This window comes from Cajanus cajan, chromosome 5, assembly GCF_000230855.2.
Source record: "Cajanus cajan strain Asha chromosome 5, NIPB_CcT2T_4, whole genome shotgun sequence".
Lineage (NCBI taxonomy): Eukaryota > Viridiplantae > Streptophyta > Magnoliopsida > Fabales > Fabaceae > Cajanus > Cajanus cajan.
The window spans coordinates 66,550,076-66,566,175 of record NC_138521.1 but is presented as its reverse complement, the minus strand read 5'-3'; the positions used below and the strand labels follow the sequence as shown (position 1 = coordinate 66,566,175).

Sequence of the window (16,100 nt, the reverse complement as noted above, 5' to 3'; positions counted from 1 at the left end):
TTCTTTTGACACCAGGGTCTGATTGAACCGTTAGCGTCTCAGTAATGTATGAAACGGTGTGAGCTCATTTATGTCTGAGTCTTCTTCACATCTCACTACCATTAAAAAAACAATACTCCCTCAGAAAGATCTTTGCTGCTACCGCAGATCACTGAATTCTGCCTAACTTACATGTGCAGGAACGTCTACAATGGCGCCGAGTTAGGCCTATAATCAAATTCACACACAGTTCATGGAAAATCCAACCCTATTATTATTCTGTCTACATTTAACCCACTTGAGCTGTTTTTTTTTTTTTTTTTTTTTGTTCTCTTTACGTTATATATTTTCTTAATCTGGTGAACACTTTTAATTTGTTTATGAAGCTAGAAACAGCATCTAATTGATTAATCTATTTAGGTGGCACTCTGTTTCTTGTTAAAAAATAATTAACCAAAGAGACATATCTATAAGAGAGGACTAAAAATGAAGGTTTAAGCCTCTTTGGCCTTCGTTCTTGTTGAGAGCTAGTTCCTTTTTTCCCAGTCATGTTTCCTTGTTTTCCAGCTTAAACGCTATATATACCCTACAAAACCTTTCGTAATTCCCTTTCTGATCCCTGTCTCTTAATTTCTGTCTATATTGACCTATAGCTACAACCCTGCATTAACCATGATAACCGGCAAGGACATTTATGATGTTTTTGCGGCTATTGTGCCTCTCTACGTGGCTATGATATTAGCATATGGTTCAGTTCGGTGGTGGAAAATTTTCACACCTGATCAATGTTCTGGAATAAACCGCTTTGTTGCTGTCTTCGCTGTTCCATTGCTTTCTTTCCACTTCATATCCTCCAATGATCCTTATGCTATGAACTACCACTTCATAGCAGCTGATTCTCTTCAAAAGGTTGTCATTCTTGGTGCTCTCTTTCTATGGAACACCTTTACAAATCATGGAAGCCTTGACTGGACCATCACCCTCTTCTCACTTTCCACTCTCCCAAACACACTTGTCATGGGGATCCCTTTATTGAAGGCGATGTATGGAGACTTCTCAGGGAGCCTCATGGTCCAAATTGTGGTGTTGCAAAGTGTCATTTGGTACACTCTCATGCTCTTCATGTTTGAGTATAGAGGTGCCAAGCTCCTCATCACAGAACAGTTCCCTGAGACTGCAGGCTCCATCACCTCCTTCAGGGTTGACTCAGATGTTGTCTCACTCAATGGTAGAGAGCCACTTCAAACCGATGCTGAGATAGGAGAAGATGGAAAACTCCACGTGGTGGTTAAGAGATCAGCAGCTTCTTCCATGATATCTTCCTTCAACAAGTCTCACTTAACTTCCATGACTCCTAGAGCATCCAATCTCACTGGGGTTGAGATCTATTCTGTTCAGTCATCAAGGGAACCGACCCCAAGAGCTTCAAGTTTCAACCAAACGGATTTCTATGCCATGTTTGCAAGCAAGGCACCGAGTCCAAAACATGGATACACAAATAGTTTCCAGAGTAATAGTGGTATCGGTGATGTTTACTCTTTGCAATCTTCAAAAGGGGCAACACCAAGGACTTCTAATTTTGAAGAGGAGATGTTGAAGATGCACAAGAAGAGAGGAGGGAGGAGCATGAGTGGAGAGTTGTTTAATGGGGGTATGGTTTCTTCCTACCCTCCTCCGAATCCAATGTTTTCAGGGTCTACCAGTGCTGGTGGCACCAAAAAGAAAGATAGCACTAGTGTTGGTGCTGCTCCAAATAAGGAGTTACACATGTTTGTTTGGAGTTCAAGTGCATCACCAGTTTCTGAGGGGAATTTGAGGCATGCAGTTAATAGAGCTGCTTCTACCGACTTTGCAACAGTCGATCCTTCTAAGGCTGTTCCACATGAAACTGTTGCCTCAAAAGGTAATCCCAAAATCACATACATATCAAAATATATCACACACACAAACCCTTTTTGCCTCTTGTTTCTGACCAGTTTTTAGACACGTAATGATTTCAGATCATGTAATAATTTCCCCTGTTTGTTCACTTTTTTAGACACTATAGCCCAAGTGGTCTCAGATTTTATTTTATTTTATTTTATATTTTTTATAAATAATCGTACTTCCATTTCCATTTTGTGGTAGGGTTTAATTGCTGTCCTATTTGTTTTGTTATATAGAAATAGAATCATAGGCATATTAATTTTAAACGTGTAATTTTGCATGCAGCTGTTCATGAATTGATTGAGAACATGAGTCCTGGTCGTAGAGAGAGGGAGCCTGAAATGGAGGAAGGAGGCAAATTTCCCACTAGTGGATCTCCATACACGTGCCAGAAGAAGGTGGACATGGAAGATGGCAATGTAAACAAAAACCAACAGATGCCACCCGCAAGTGTCATGACAAGGCTCATCCTCATCATGGTTTGGAGGAAACTCATTAGAAATCCTAATACCTACTCAAGTCTTTTGGGACTCACATGGTCTCTCATTTCATATAGGTATATCATTAATTTCAAAGTCAAAAATAAAAAAGGCAAGTTAATTTGCATGTTGGTGTCAGTTGTCACTTCATCAATGGTTAATTTGCTTGTGTGCATGCATGCAGGTGGCACATTGAAATGCCAACTATTGTAAAAGGTTCCATCTCAATACTCTCTGATGCTGGTCTCGGAATGGCCATGTTCAGTCTAGGTACTTGCAATGAGCCATTTATTTACTGTCTCCTTTCTGTTAACTCTGTCATATGTTATCAACAAAATTTTGAGAAATTATATGAAAATAATTTGTGATATATAATGCATTTACTTGTAAACAGGTCTGTTTATGGCATTACAACCCAAGATCATTGCCTGTGGAAAGTCTGTGGCAGCATTTTCTATGGCTGTTAGGTTCTTGACAGGTCCAGCTGTGATTGCTGCAACCTCCATTGGCATCGGAATCCGTGGAGTTCTTTTGCATGTTGCAATTGTCCAGGTGAGAAATGAAATGATTTTTTTTTATAAATTTTATTTGAATACAAACTTAGAAATATTTTTTAAAAATTTATCTACTAAAAAATATTTATTATTTTTAATAGGGAGATTTTTAAATACATTTATAATTTATATTTAAATAAACTCTTTATCTATAATAAAAAATGTTTGGATACAAGTCTAAAAATGTTTTGAGAATCTTTTTACTTAAATTTTCTTTTTATATTGACAGAAAAATTTTCAAAAACTGTCCTAAACTTGAATGCTTATGTTATTCGTAGTTTTTACTTGTTTATAACACGGCATTTATTGCAGGCAGCTCTTCCCCAAGGCATAGTTCCCTTTGTTTTTGCTAAAGAGTACAATCTCCATGCAGATATTCTAAGTACTGCGTAAGTGTCTTCTTTAATTTCTTTCCTCATAAGCACCTAATTAAAACTCATTTGGTTAAATAATTTCTGATGTAACAAATGTTACTTTTTATAAATTTTTCATTTATGTATATTTAATGTAAGGTTGATGTGAAAAAATTGTTTAAGAAATGTATTAAATGCAAGTGTATGTGAGATTTTAAGGGTTCTAAATTAAAGAAACTTTGCAAACTGTGCAGAGTTATATTTGGAATGCTGATTGCATTGCCCATAACAATACTCTACTACGTGCTGCTTGGAGTCTAGTCTATCTTGGGAGGCAAAAGCATGATGCTGCAACTGTACGTACTACGTAAATCCAAAGTCACGCTCAAGCGGGGTGGATATCGATGCAGGGTAGAAGATATTGGATTTTAGATTTTAGAGAAGGAATATATAGTATATAGTAGAATGCTATATATATATTAATTATTTATGATTCTTATGAAAGTTTGGGTTTAAATATTTGTTCCAAATTTGTAGCCCACTTTGTATTCTATCCTTTTGTTAATGGAAAAATATTTCAGTTAGGTAGGAAAGCATGAGATTACAACCTATGAGGCACGAGAGAGGCTGTGAGGTCAAATTTTTATGTTATCTTTGGTAACATCAGTGTATCAAGTTACTCTTTTTTGACTTTCGTGGCCAGTTGATATCAAATTAATCCAGTCTTAAAAATTACACATTTCAGCAATTCTTAATCTTGCTACATCGAACTTTGGTACTTCTCAATGAGCTTAATTAACACTTATGCTTCCCTTCAACCTCACAGAAAAGAAACACATTGAGTACGTGTTGGAGATTTTAATTTTCCATGATGTTGACTTTTCAAATTCCTTCATTGATCAAGGAAAAAAAATCTTATAAGAATTTTCATTAGAGGTATGAACGAGGGCCAACGGTAACACGAGTTATTGAATAAAACATCCTGACTCAAATTATTAAAAAGCCTTGTATAAGAGAAGTATAATGGTGCATGTATCGAACGTTTGAATTTTTTACAATGGAACATATATATAACAGCATTTACACATTAATACAGATTGATAAATGGCAATTATACAAGGAAACATATATATATATAACAGCATTTACGCATTAATACAGATTGATAAATGGCAATTAATATATCTACATACATAAAAAAAAGGCATCTCTAGAATGGTAATGTTGCTTTTTTCAATAAATTTTTTATTTGTATATATGAATGCTCAAGTATAAACTACTACTACTATATCGTAGTCAATACTATTATTGATGAGTAGAAGATCAAAAGCAGGGTAGCTTCAGTGCATCGTTCCAATGGTTGCCTTTTCCAAAAAAGTTTGGTTACTGTCCTTGGGATCCATCTTGTTCAACATAAAAAATTAATACTGAACACTTCAGTCCTAAGCCGTGTGACTTACTGATAAATGCCTCTAATTGGAGCGAAATTCTTAGTTCATGTGTTACCCTTTTATTATAGGCGTAGGTGTTTGGGATGTTCCAAAAGTTTCATTTATTAAAGTTTCAAGGAATTGTCTTGTTCTCAGCCACACCTAATTCATGCATGTCACAGTTAATTACATGCAATGAACAATTATATGCCCCGACAACTTTGGTAATTAAAATAATCAACTTAAAGTGATGAAGAATTTCATCTATTATTTAGAAAGAATTGATACATAGTACGTCACTTCTTAGATGCTACTACAATTTTTAATATCTACATCTAACATTATTCTTTTTAACTTTTTTACATGTATAAAAAAACCCAAGTTAAACTAAATTTAAAGGAAGTCAGCATAACGAAAACCCATATATTCGTTTATTTATTTAACATTAATAAGAAAAGACAACTAATGAAAAGAGCCTGTAGCTAAATTTGAGCATTACTTGCACTGGTTGACCAAAGAAAGTTTCTTGGAAATGATAGAGAGCTCTTAAAGCCATGTCAACTGACAATTTGATTAAATCATAATCCCAAAGTAGATAGTGATGAATTTATGAGAGGGATAAAAAGAATCATTCATGACAAAAGAAATTCAATATTAATGAAACTAATGAGATTAGATCAGAAACATGACATGTGGTTAGGTTCCTTATAATCACATCAAGGGGATCAACCGTGTAAGAAAGATACAAGCACCGTAATGATAGATTAAAAGAAGAATTAGTTTATTTAGAGATTAACACGTTGTATTGGTCTCTGATCACGTGTCTCTTAATTTATTTCCATTTTGTAATGTGGAAGCTAACAGATTGGAATTGGCAGTATTGCACATGAGGGTTGTCTCTACCTTTCAGACATTTGTTGAATAAAATAATGAGTTGAACAGATTGTGTAAACAGTAGAGACAACATATATAATGCATCCATTGCTGACCTAAATAGGGAAAGCAACTTGGTTTCTTTGTTGGTCTGTGGGTGTTTCTGTGTTTGTGTCTATTGTGAATTCAATTGTTTGGGCTTGTGAATCAGAGCTAGGAGTGAGCACATTCAACTACAAATCTTGATTTTGTAAGGTGTTATCCTATATATTCAAGATGTTAGTATTATGATATTTAGTCTACAAATTAATTTTGCAGCTCCCAATTGCACCGCCTCTAAGGACATCCAGCCATGAATAATATTCAAAACTTCATATAAGGTTTTTTTTTAGTTCAAATTTCAAAATGAGTAAATGACATACTGTACATGTGATATGAAAAGAATAAATTAAGACAATAAAAACTCTAAGTGAAAATAGTCATAAGCCTACTCTTTTAGGTTTTAAATTAAAAAATGTAAACATTTCAAGAATATATGGAAGGAATTATAATTTTTCTTTAGGAAAATTTGGACACTTAAAGTTGAACTAGATTTAATGTGATTTAATGTGAATTATTCAATTTTTGACTCACTTATTCATGCAAATAAAATTTAAAATTTAGATTTGATTCATTTGAAAATATAAAATTTGATATATATATATATATATATATAATTCAATTATTATTTTTAATTATTAAGCGTCTCATTCAATGTATGTTGTTGATATTTTGTTAAATATTTATCCTTGTTGTCATTTATAATTGTTCTATCAAATTTTAACATGCTTGTCTCCATTAAAAAATACATATGATATAAAAAAAAAGTCATTGTTTCAAATAAAATTAGACTTAAGCAGTTAGACCTTTCAAAGTTTTAAATTTGAATTTTGTTGGTAGAAAAAAAGCATTATAACTAAGAGGAAAAATGTAAATCGACTTTATCAATTAGTTATTATAATATTAATAAATATTTTGCATCAATAACATAATAAAAAATAAAACATTTTATTCAATTATTTTCTAGTTTATTAATATTAAAAAAAATATTTTTATGTATGAAGATGAAAAAAATAAATAATTTTATTTTCATAAAAAAAAACTTGAGATTATAAGATAAAACATTCAATTATGAAGAAACATACATTTATGCGTAAAAAATTTATACATGCTGGAAAAAAAACTATTAAATTTGTTTCAATTCCATTATGTAAACATAAAATTGACGTATTATTTAATATTATAGGCAATTAACTTTATCTCACTTTTAGTTATCCCATATTATTGTACATAACCCCATTTGATTTTCATTTTCCTTATGCTTGTTTTATCACTATAAATAATTAAGAAATTACCCATGCACACAAACGGTTGTCGACATAAACTCTATACATTAAATATAAATTTTTATTTAGTGATAAAATATTTTTTTTTAAAAAAATTACGATGGTTTTTAGAAATTTTTAGAAATTTTTGTAACTTAATTTTTATCTTTGTTATCTATTTTAGATCGAGAACCTCCTAAAGTTCTGAAATAATTTTTTTCTATTATTTTACTTGAAGTAATGAGCTCTCTATATATCATTATAAATAAAATGACATCCAATATATAAAAAAACTCAACTCTTCCTTTTATATATAATCAAGCAAAATATAAGAAATATTTAATATATATATATATATATATATAGTAAATATTCCATACATTTTTCTTGATTACATATAGATGGAAAAATTTTGGATGTCATTTTATTTATATGTATATCATAATTATTTATGAATTAAATTTAAATATTTTAAAAAATAAATTATCAAGAAATGAACTATATTATGTTGTAATAAAATATAATTTATATGTTGTAAAAAACATATAATTTATATTTAAAAATGTATATTTATATAAATTTTAAATATAATTTATATATACAAACAAAGTATTTATTTGTATATATAATTTATTATAAATTTAAGTTATACATAAGAAATATTTAGCATGTACAATGTATAAGTTAAAATATTAATTTTATTTTTTTTATAGAAAAGATTTAGATTAAGATAATTAATATTATAGTTAACCATCAAACTTTCTAAAGATTTTGTTTATCCATTTGTATCCCTAGTCCTAGCAAGTAGGAAAGTGCAAACATGTATTGAATAATTTTTTCTTCTTCAAATTTTAGAGTAAAACGTGACTCTATGTAAGGATAAGGTCAACTTCCAACTATCAATCTTCAATCTCTTTGAAAATTTTCAATTAAACTCCAGATCATCTACCCATTTCCAAGATAAGTTTGCATGAAAAAAAAATATAAGTATAAGAAAAATTGAATTTGATCTCATATCCTAACTTATTGTAAAAGCGAAGAAACTTAATTAGTTATGTTACTCTTACAAGACAAATATGTTTTGAATAAAAAATAATTAATCAATTAAAACTGCTTTATTTTATTATTTTATTATTTAATTTTTATTTTCCCTCTTCTTTCAATAAAAAAAAATGCAGACACAGATTGCCCTGTATTCGCCAAGAGTTAAACATTTACATTTACATTGTTATAGAAAAAATATTTGTTTATATCACTTAATAACTTATAAAACATAAATTTAACCGATTAATAATTAAATATTTTATTATTATCTTTATGATAATGCATATCAAGATATTTGTTAATATGTTATCGAGCAATATCTCATTTTAAATAATATATTATCTATCAAAATAAAAAAAAAAGTGATAAAATATCAATTAACTTTAATTTACATGTGTAAAATTAATATTTTATATAAACTTTCAATTAAACAGTTGAATTGATTAAATTCATATTTTTTTAAAAATAAAATAGAGTAGGTAAATTTGACTATAAATATTATACTCCTCTGATGCACAAATCGTAACCATTCGACCAAAGCTGATCATAAATATTGACCCAGGATTTTCCTCTGGGAGTAAGAAACTAAGAACCATCATCAAAAGACTCGTGCAAAAGATATGGCATTTCACCAGAGATACATAAATTCAAATTTAGTCTTAAATAAGATTTTTCTTATGTAACTTTAGAATTTTTTTTCAAGTAAGGTTTTTCTAATGTATCTTTACATATGGATGGTTTATTTTTTTTAATTATATTCCACTTCTACATAGAAGTGAACAAAATAAATTAAACTGAACTTATAAAAAATTATACTAAACTTAAAAATAGTTAATGTGAATAGTTATTTTCTTTATTTCGTTGAACTAAATTACATTTTAAAAATTTAAATTAAACTTCAATTTAAAGTGTATTAAACTGTTAAGATATTTTGAAGTAGATAATGACAAGATAAGACACATTTACAAATTTTATTTTATTATTTTATTTTATTTAAGCTTTTCATAGGAAAAACATATATATAAAAAAATTCAATTAGACAAACTCAATGATCTCAAACTTAAAATCAAACTTAAAAATTAGTTGACCAACATAACTCAATTAACTTGACAAGTCCAGTAAAATTAACAATTTTTTTCAGGCCACTTTTTTCAAAGTTTAAGATATTAAACTATCAAGTTAATCCATTGACAAAAACATGTCAAACATATTTAATTTTTACATATTCATAAAAATAATTCAATTTCTTATATCTCAATTTTCAAATAGTTCAACTCAATTTTTTAGTGTAACTCAATTCAGTTCACCACTAATTCAGTTTGATTTTTTCCCCACCCCTACTCCTACACACTATTAACGTCACTTATGCTATTTTTAGAATGATGAAAATAAGATAAAATAATATTAAATGAGATAGAAAGAAACATGATAAAATAAAACTACCATTTCATTGTTTATATACTCCAATGAAATGAAATACAATTTCCATTCCATCTCTTTGAGAGAGAAAAATGAAGATAAAAAATAAAATAAAATGAAATATATTCCAATAGTTTCTATCATATTTCCTCCTCATTTCACCAACCCAAACAATAAAACATAATATTATTATATTAATATATTCTATTTTCCATTACATCCTCTTCCACCACTCCAAACATTAACTAATCACAAAACAATTAAGACGAAAACCATTAACCAAGGTTTAAAGAAATAAATCCAAGGTTTAGAGAACCCATTCTACTGAAAAGGGATGTTACCAGCATTCTTTTCAATATTCTTTTTGAGTTGTCGGATAATTTTCATGTCAAATCTATTAAATCATAATAATAAAATTTTAAAAAGAATTTACTAAAAATATATTAGCAACATTTTCAAAATACTACGTACTACACTGAATCGGCACTCAAGTAGATGTTACCAGAAACCTCAACCAAAAAGAAAAAATTGAATGTATCATTGAAGATTTTGTAATTTGTTCTCCCAAAAAAAAAAGAGGCAAATGCTAATCAATGTAGTAAGGGTGTTAAAGAATAAAAAATGAAATGCTTTTATATACACTCTCTCCATGATTTACAAGAAAAACTTGCTATTCTTGATTTCTCAACGGCATTGGCATTGGATTGCAAGACCCAAAAAAAAATATATGAAATGGTGATCATCAGGTGCTTCAAATTATAAAGACCACATAATTCCATAATTCTTACAACAAATAAAATTAAGATCCCTCTTTCCCCTAGATGAGATGTAGCAAATTCTGTTTTCTGAGACAATTACAAAATGCAATAGTGGCTCCTATTCCATAGGCCGGAGAAAATGGTAACTCCATATACGAATCCACCAAATCATACATTTACAAATAGATGGGGTTCCAACTCGAGCAGGAGTTGCCATGTGTAATTCAACCATTGTATCCTAGTATGGCTTTAACAATATATTATATTTGAGCATACACTATCAGCACCAAAATGGTTAGATTGGAATCTAGAAATCACAGAAGGAAAGGGAAAATGCTTGGTTAATTATCATCTCATGTAATGCAGTATTTGGAATTTTGTCATACATTTTCAGCACTGTAATGTCCGTTATGGGCACTTCCATTTTCTTTGCTTAGTTTAGATTTTGGCAGGGAGGACTGTCGAGGATATATCTTGTTTGTTTGCTGCTTCAGATTAAGGTAAGTGTAAACAGACATACCAGAAATAGCTGTAAATGCCCCACAGATGCTGATAATGCCAGGATTGGATCCAAAGAGATAATAGTTCCCTAAGAGGATAATGCATGTCTTAAACTGCCCGAGAACCACATGCGAGACAGCAGATGTAGCACTGTAAATTTCAAGGGAAAAATACATGAAGAAACTAACCAACAACAAAAGCTAAGTATTCCACAATGTTCTGAATGTAATATAGAAACAGATAAACAAGCTTTTCACACTTGTTTACTTGTGCATCTGGCAAAGTGTACCATCAGTATTAGCATAGCACATAACCATCAAACTTTGACATGTCTACAAGAGAATTCTTAGTACATAGGGGATCATTGTTTAATAAATGACATGTCTACAAACATTTACAATTTTTGATAAATGATATATCTACGAACATTTACATTGTCACATTGGTGATTTCAGTACATAGGGGGTCATTGTTTTAGAATATTGTAAGAGAATTCATCAGTTGTACGTCATTGTGTCATACCACTCATTACAACTTTATGACTAACTTAGTTCATTGACATTTTTGATATTGCAAAGAATTTAGAACAATGTGAGTTGGAGAAATATCTAGCTAAAACTGAACTTATTAAGTCTCTACAGAGATATAGGCTGTATTCTATTTATAACAAGTTCATGGCACAAAAAAATTGTAAATATTAACCATGTACGTAACCCATAAATCATAATAATAGTGATTTGAACCCTTAACTTCATCGTTGAAAGGGAAATGAAAACTATATTCACAAGTAAAGGCTTCTTGACTCAACTCTGTCACCTGAACAAATAAAGTTTTTTCCTCCTCAACAACAAACCAGATATTCACACTAATTATTTAAGCTTTGAAACAGAAGTTGTGAATTATTCTTCACACCCCAAGAATAAGTAACCCGTAACATCATGACAAGAAGGTAAGAAAAACTGAGAGTGACCTCTTAATGTTTGGTACATTGGAGATCAGGTTATTTGTAAATTAACACTAAAATTGATAAAATTAAATAATGAACAAATGGTCTCCCAACCATTCTACCCAAAACTGAAATTGGATGTCTTTCCACAGACAAAATATTCAACAATTAAAAAGAGTAATGCATGGTCCTTACCCTAGCGCTAAAGCACCAGACCACTGAAGCAAAAATCCAAGAATGGCTGATGTGAGTATCACCAATGTGTTACTGAAGTTCCAGTCAAAGGAAAGTACGCCTGGAGGGTCTAAGCAGGGTAACATAGCAGCCAGAAAAATTAAAGTAATTGGTGTTGTTTTCCACATCAACCTGTTGATCAATCCACAAATAAGGCAAGAAGGAGAAAGAAATTTTGTGATGGAAATCAGCACCGAGAATTGGGAGGAGATTAGGATAAGGAACAAATTACTCACGCCAAAGCAGTCCAGTTCTCTTGCTGCTGCAGTCTGGACCAGAGGATTTTGTTCACAGCACTAGGTACAATCCATGCTAATGCTACACAGGCACCAAACAAATGGAACTGCAGATCCGTCACTGTTGCCACAGCAACACCAATAGATACCACCGTTAATGCTAAAGCCTGTAAAGTTTCAATTCAACTCCTATAGTAAGTTTTTCAATAAAAAACGAGATAAGTATTAAAATTCTAAAATCTTAGTCAGTTATAGTCAATTAAGGAGAAACCATTTTTGGCATATTACTGATGATGCCCCATCATTTATTTCTCAAATATAGAATACACACATCATTACGGCTAGAGAGTATAGGCTAAAGAATTCAATCAATGTTTCTCAACTGGCTTGACGTTAAAGATCACCAAACTTTATATAATGATAAATCTCAAAAACCATAGTCATAGAGACCAGACCTTTTTTTTTCAACTACAATTTTGAGCTGCATTCATAGGACCTCAGAAGCACATATAATGTTATGAGAATTTACTTTAAAGCGTTCAGTTATCTTCCACAAGCATATAGGAGCATTAGAGGTGTCAGAACACAGGAGTGCAATCAATAGTTAATAGACATGCTTTATAGGCTGGTCAAGCACTCTACTTCATAATGAAAGGGTGGGATTAGCTACCTGATGTAATGTCATTTTAGGTTAAAAGTACATGTGCTTACAAGAGTTCATCGGACAAAATATCAATTAGTCAATAAACCCTCTTATTTCTACAAGTCTTGTAACATTCTCCTATGTATTCCCATCGAATATAAACACCCAGCCACAGTGAATGCAATTACCTTGGACCAAGAAACTTTCTTCCCGTACAAGACAAATTCTGCCATAACTATTGAAGGTGTTACTGCAATCTTTGCCATCTGGTAGAAACCAATGCTGAAGAGATATATATTAAACTCAGAGTACAAAACAAATACTTTAAATAAAAATATCACAGTTGTGTTACCTATTATACTTCAAGCTGACATTAGCAAGACCAGTAGATAGAGACATAACAAATCCAAGAGTAAATAAAGCAGACAGTTTAGTTGATTTTGAGGAAGGAGATGCAGGAAGCAAAGAAAACACATTTAGTACAGCCATTAAGAGCCAGCTCACTACATAGTGAATTAGTGAGAGAAGTATAGGGAATTTGAATTTAACAGTTTGGAGAACCTGAAAGGAAAAATGAAAAAGAAAAGACCAAGAAAATCAGGACCTAAAATCATGGTTATTTGAAATTTCAACACAAAACAATCAGAAAGGAAAGAGTGTAAAGTGTAAACAAACCATTTTGTTCATGAAGATAATACTAACTGCAACCAGAAAATTGAAGGAAAGTGCTGCAGCTGGACCACATGTACGCTGTTGTTGACGTTTAGCACCTTCAGAGGAACGAAATTCATTAAACAGAGAGCCTCTCAAGTCTTCCAGCGCTCTTCCTGCAATGAGAAATAAAAGGTGATTGAAGATATTAGGGAATGCTTCTTATAGAGATATAGACTAAAGCAAAATGTCAACTGAGTTAGATTGACATTCTTATATGTCAAGAATTGCCAAGGAAAATTCACCAAGTCGGAGTTGGATGACTAATACATGTATTTGAAATTTTGAATAAAGATTGAAATGTTCAGAGTAAGCACAAAGAATCACAAATGCAACTACTAGAATTCATAATGAACCCAAATAACCCAAAAAATATCATTATAATATTGTAAAATTTGGCTTAAGAAACAAACTATCCAAAATAGTGAGAATTGAATAAAACATGACCACATATGATGGAAGTTAAAAAGGTGAGGATCTCAAAACTGCACCACATTGTGAGATGTTTGCAATCAAGATAACACACACAGGTATTTGGTGTCATCCCCAATTCCCCAATTTAAAATTACCTGACAAGGAGACACACGAATACAGATATATGGATTGAACATAATAATATAGCACGTTCTGTATTAAAATATAAAGCTTCATTTGCTAAATTCAGAGTTGCAGCCCATTTCTAGGCCTGGACAAGGTTTTGGTGGGATTTCAAGGAGGTGCACAGACTAGATTAAAAAATACCAAAATATATTGTGTATGGGTGAATGTTTTCAAAATTGATTTTGAAATTAAGTGATTTATGTTTGAATTTTTTTACTCTGCCCGTGTGTATGGAAATGCTGCTGTGACATGAAAAATCATGTTAGTTCATCCAAAATCATGTTGAAATATCAGCTCTCTTAATTTTAGCTAAATGTTCACATGTTTGATCGCACATTGAGGAATTAATTTTGGGCCATTAATTGATTTTGAATGAAAGCAACTTCAAAAGTTGAATAAAAAAAAATTATACAAGTTTTACTAATAACTTGCTTTCAAAATAAAACATCCAAACAAAAATCAATTTTGTAAACGCTCATTCAAACACACTTAAATAGCTTCAACTCAAAATCAAATCCCAGAATCAACTTCTAAACATTTATCTTTATCACGTTACCAAATATTTCAATGTTTAATGAGATTTTGGATGATGCAACGTGAATGTAAGCATGCAGAGCTCTAAAACAAAATTGTTAAAGGTATTCTAACAAAGACACAAATATAGGTCCGATAAGCAACACGGGGTCCAAAGAAACAATTTAATAAGAAAATGTATAAAAAATCTTGTTCTCCCAATATGCCAACGAAAATTGTTAAAATAGACTCTGATATGGGATTAGAATGTGAGTTTGCGCCTTGCTCAATCTTTAAAAATGGGTTTATAAAATGAGGATTTTCTTCCACTTATGTACACTACTTTGTTTTTATCACCAGTGATTTAGTGAAATTGGGATCTCGAGCACTTGACGAACAAATAATGAAGGTTGCGGTAAACAATGCAACAAGTACAGCGTTCTGAAAAACCTCAAAGTTTGGGTAAACAATGTAAAATTAATGGGGAATAATCCGAAGCTGCATTGTCTCAGCTTAAACCACCAACTGCTAAACCCCAAACTCAACCATAAGGAGAGAGCATCAAACACCGTGGAACTAAAATATTCTGAAAAAAAAAAAAAAAAAAAAAAAAAAAAAAAAAAGGAATGTTGAGTTGAGAGTAGAGTACCTTTTTCCCCGGCATCGCTATCTTTGCGCTTGAGAATCTTTCGGACGTCTTTCGTTAGGAAGAAATTGAGCATTTTGAGAAGAGGAAATGAGAGAGTGAGAGAGGGTAAGAGTGAATGAAAAAGAGACAAAGGGTGTTGAGAGGAAAAGGAAGATGGACACGTGGATTGTGCCGGTGATGGCGGAAAATGGCAGCTGTCGGCGACCCCTTAATACCTTTCACATGACAAGACATCCAGTTTAACGTTGTCCTTCTCTTTATCCAACAAAAACGGTGTCGTCCCTATACCCCATTTTGACGCCACGGGAGTCCAACACAAACACTTACCAATTGTAAAAACTATAAACTATAAACTAAAAACCAAAAACCGATTTCTTCATCAATTTTGAAAGAAATAATTTACATTTTTATTTATTTTATATGGTAAATATTCAAGATTTTATATTTTAAGATATTATATTTTAATGTTTTATTATAAAACATTAAAAAATATATAATTAGATATAGCATTACTCTTTTAGAAAACATATAGGGTTACCAAAAGTATAAAAAGAATAATAATGTATTGGTTTTGACCCATTTTGGTTTTTGACTAGGTGGTGGATGACCTGTTGATAATTCTTTGTTTTTTTTTGTTTGATTGATTTATATTGTTTTTTTTTTAGAATTCTCTGCTTAGAGTGTTGAAGAATAATGGAAATTAATTTAGATTATAGTCAAATTTGATTTTATAAAAATGTAGGTTCTTGTTATGGTAGGTAAAATTGATTTTACTTCACCCTTAGTGCAATTAGAAGAAATAAAAAAAATTAGCTTTGACATTGAGTTGAAAAAATTATAGCAAACTTGCTTTTAAGATAAAAACATCCAAACCTACATTACTTTCCT

General features: G+C 31.0%; 2 protein-coding genes across 2 annotated transcripts; one reads left to right on the top strand and one right to left on the bottom strand.

Moving 5' to 3' along the window:
• The first annotated feature begins 358 nt into the window (after positions 1 to 358).
• EIR1 (Auxin efflux carrier family protein) lies at positions 359 to 3,981 on the top strand. Its single transcript, XM_020374647.3, has 6 exons — positions 359 to 1,882; positions 2,191 to 2,461; positions 2,569 to 2,654; positions 2,779 to 2,936; positions 3,251 to 3,327; positions 3,546 to 3,981. Exons 1-6 carry the CDS (start codon positions 652 to 654, stop codon positions 3,610 to 3,612), a joined length of 1,890 nt encoding a protein of 629 aa, XP_020230236.1. The 5' UTR covers positions 359 to 651; the 3' UTR covers positions 3,613 to 3,981.
• A 6,164-nt stretch (positions 3,982 to 10,145) lies between these two features.
• Positions 10,146 to 15,477, bottom strand: LOC109811049 (Nucleotide/sugar transporter family protein). Its single transcript, XM_020374683.3, has 7 exons — positions 15,213 to 15,477; positions 13,415 to 13,566; positions 13,092 to 13,300; positions 12,928 to 13,021; positions 12,097 to 12,263; positions 11,822 to 11,992; positions 10,146 to 10,830 (listed from the first exon to the last, which is right to left on the bottom strand). Exons 1-7 carry the CDS (start codon positions 15,283 to 15,285, stop codon positions 10,560 to 10,562), a joined length of 1,137 nt encoding a protein of 378 aa, XP_020230272.1. The 5' UTR covers positions 15,286 to 15,477; the 3' UTR covers positions 10,146 to 10,559.
• Between the last annotated feature and the right edge of the window lie 623 nt (positions 15,478 to 16,100).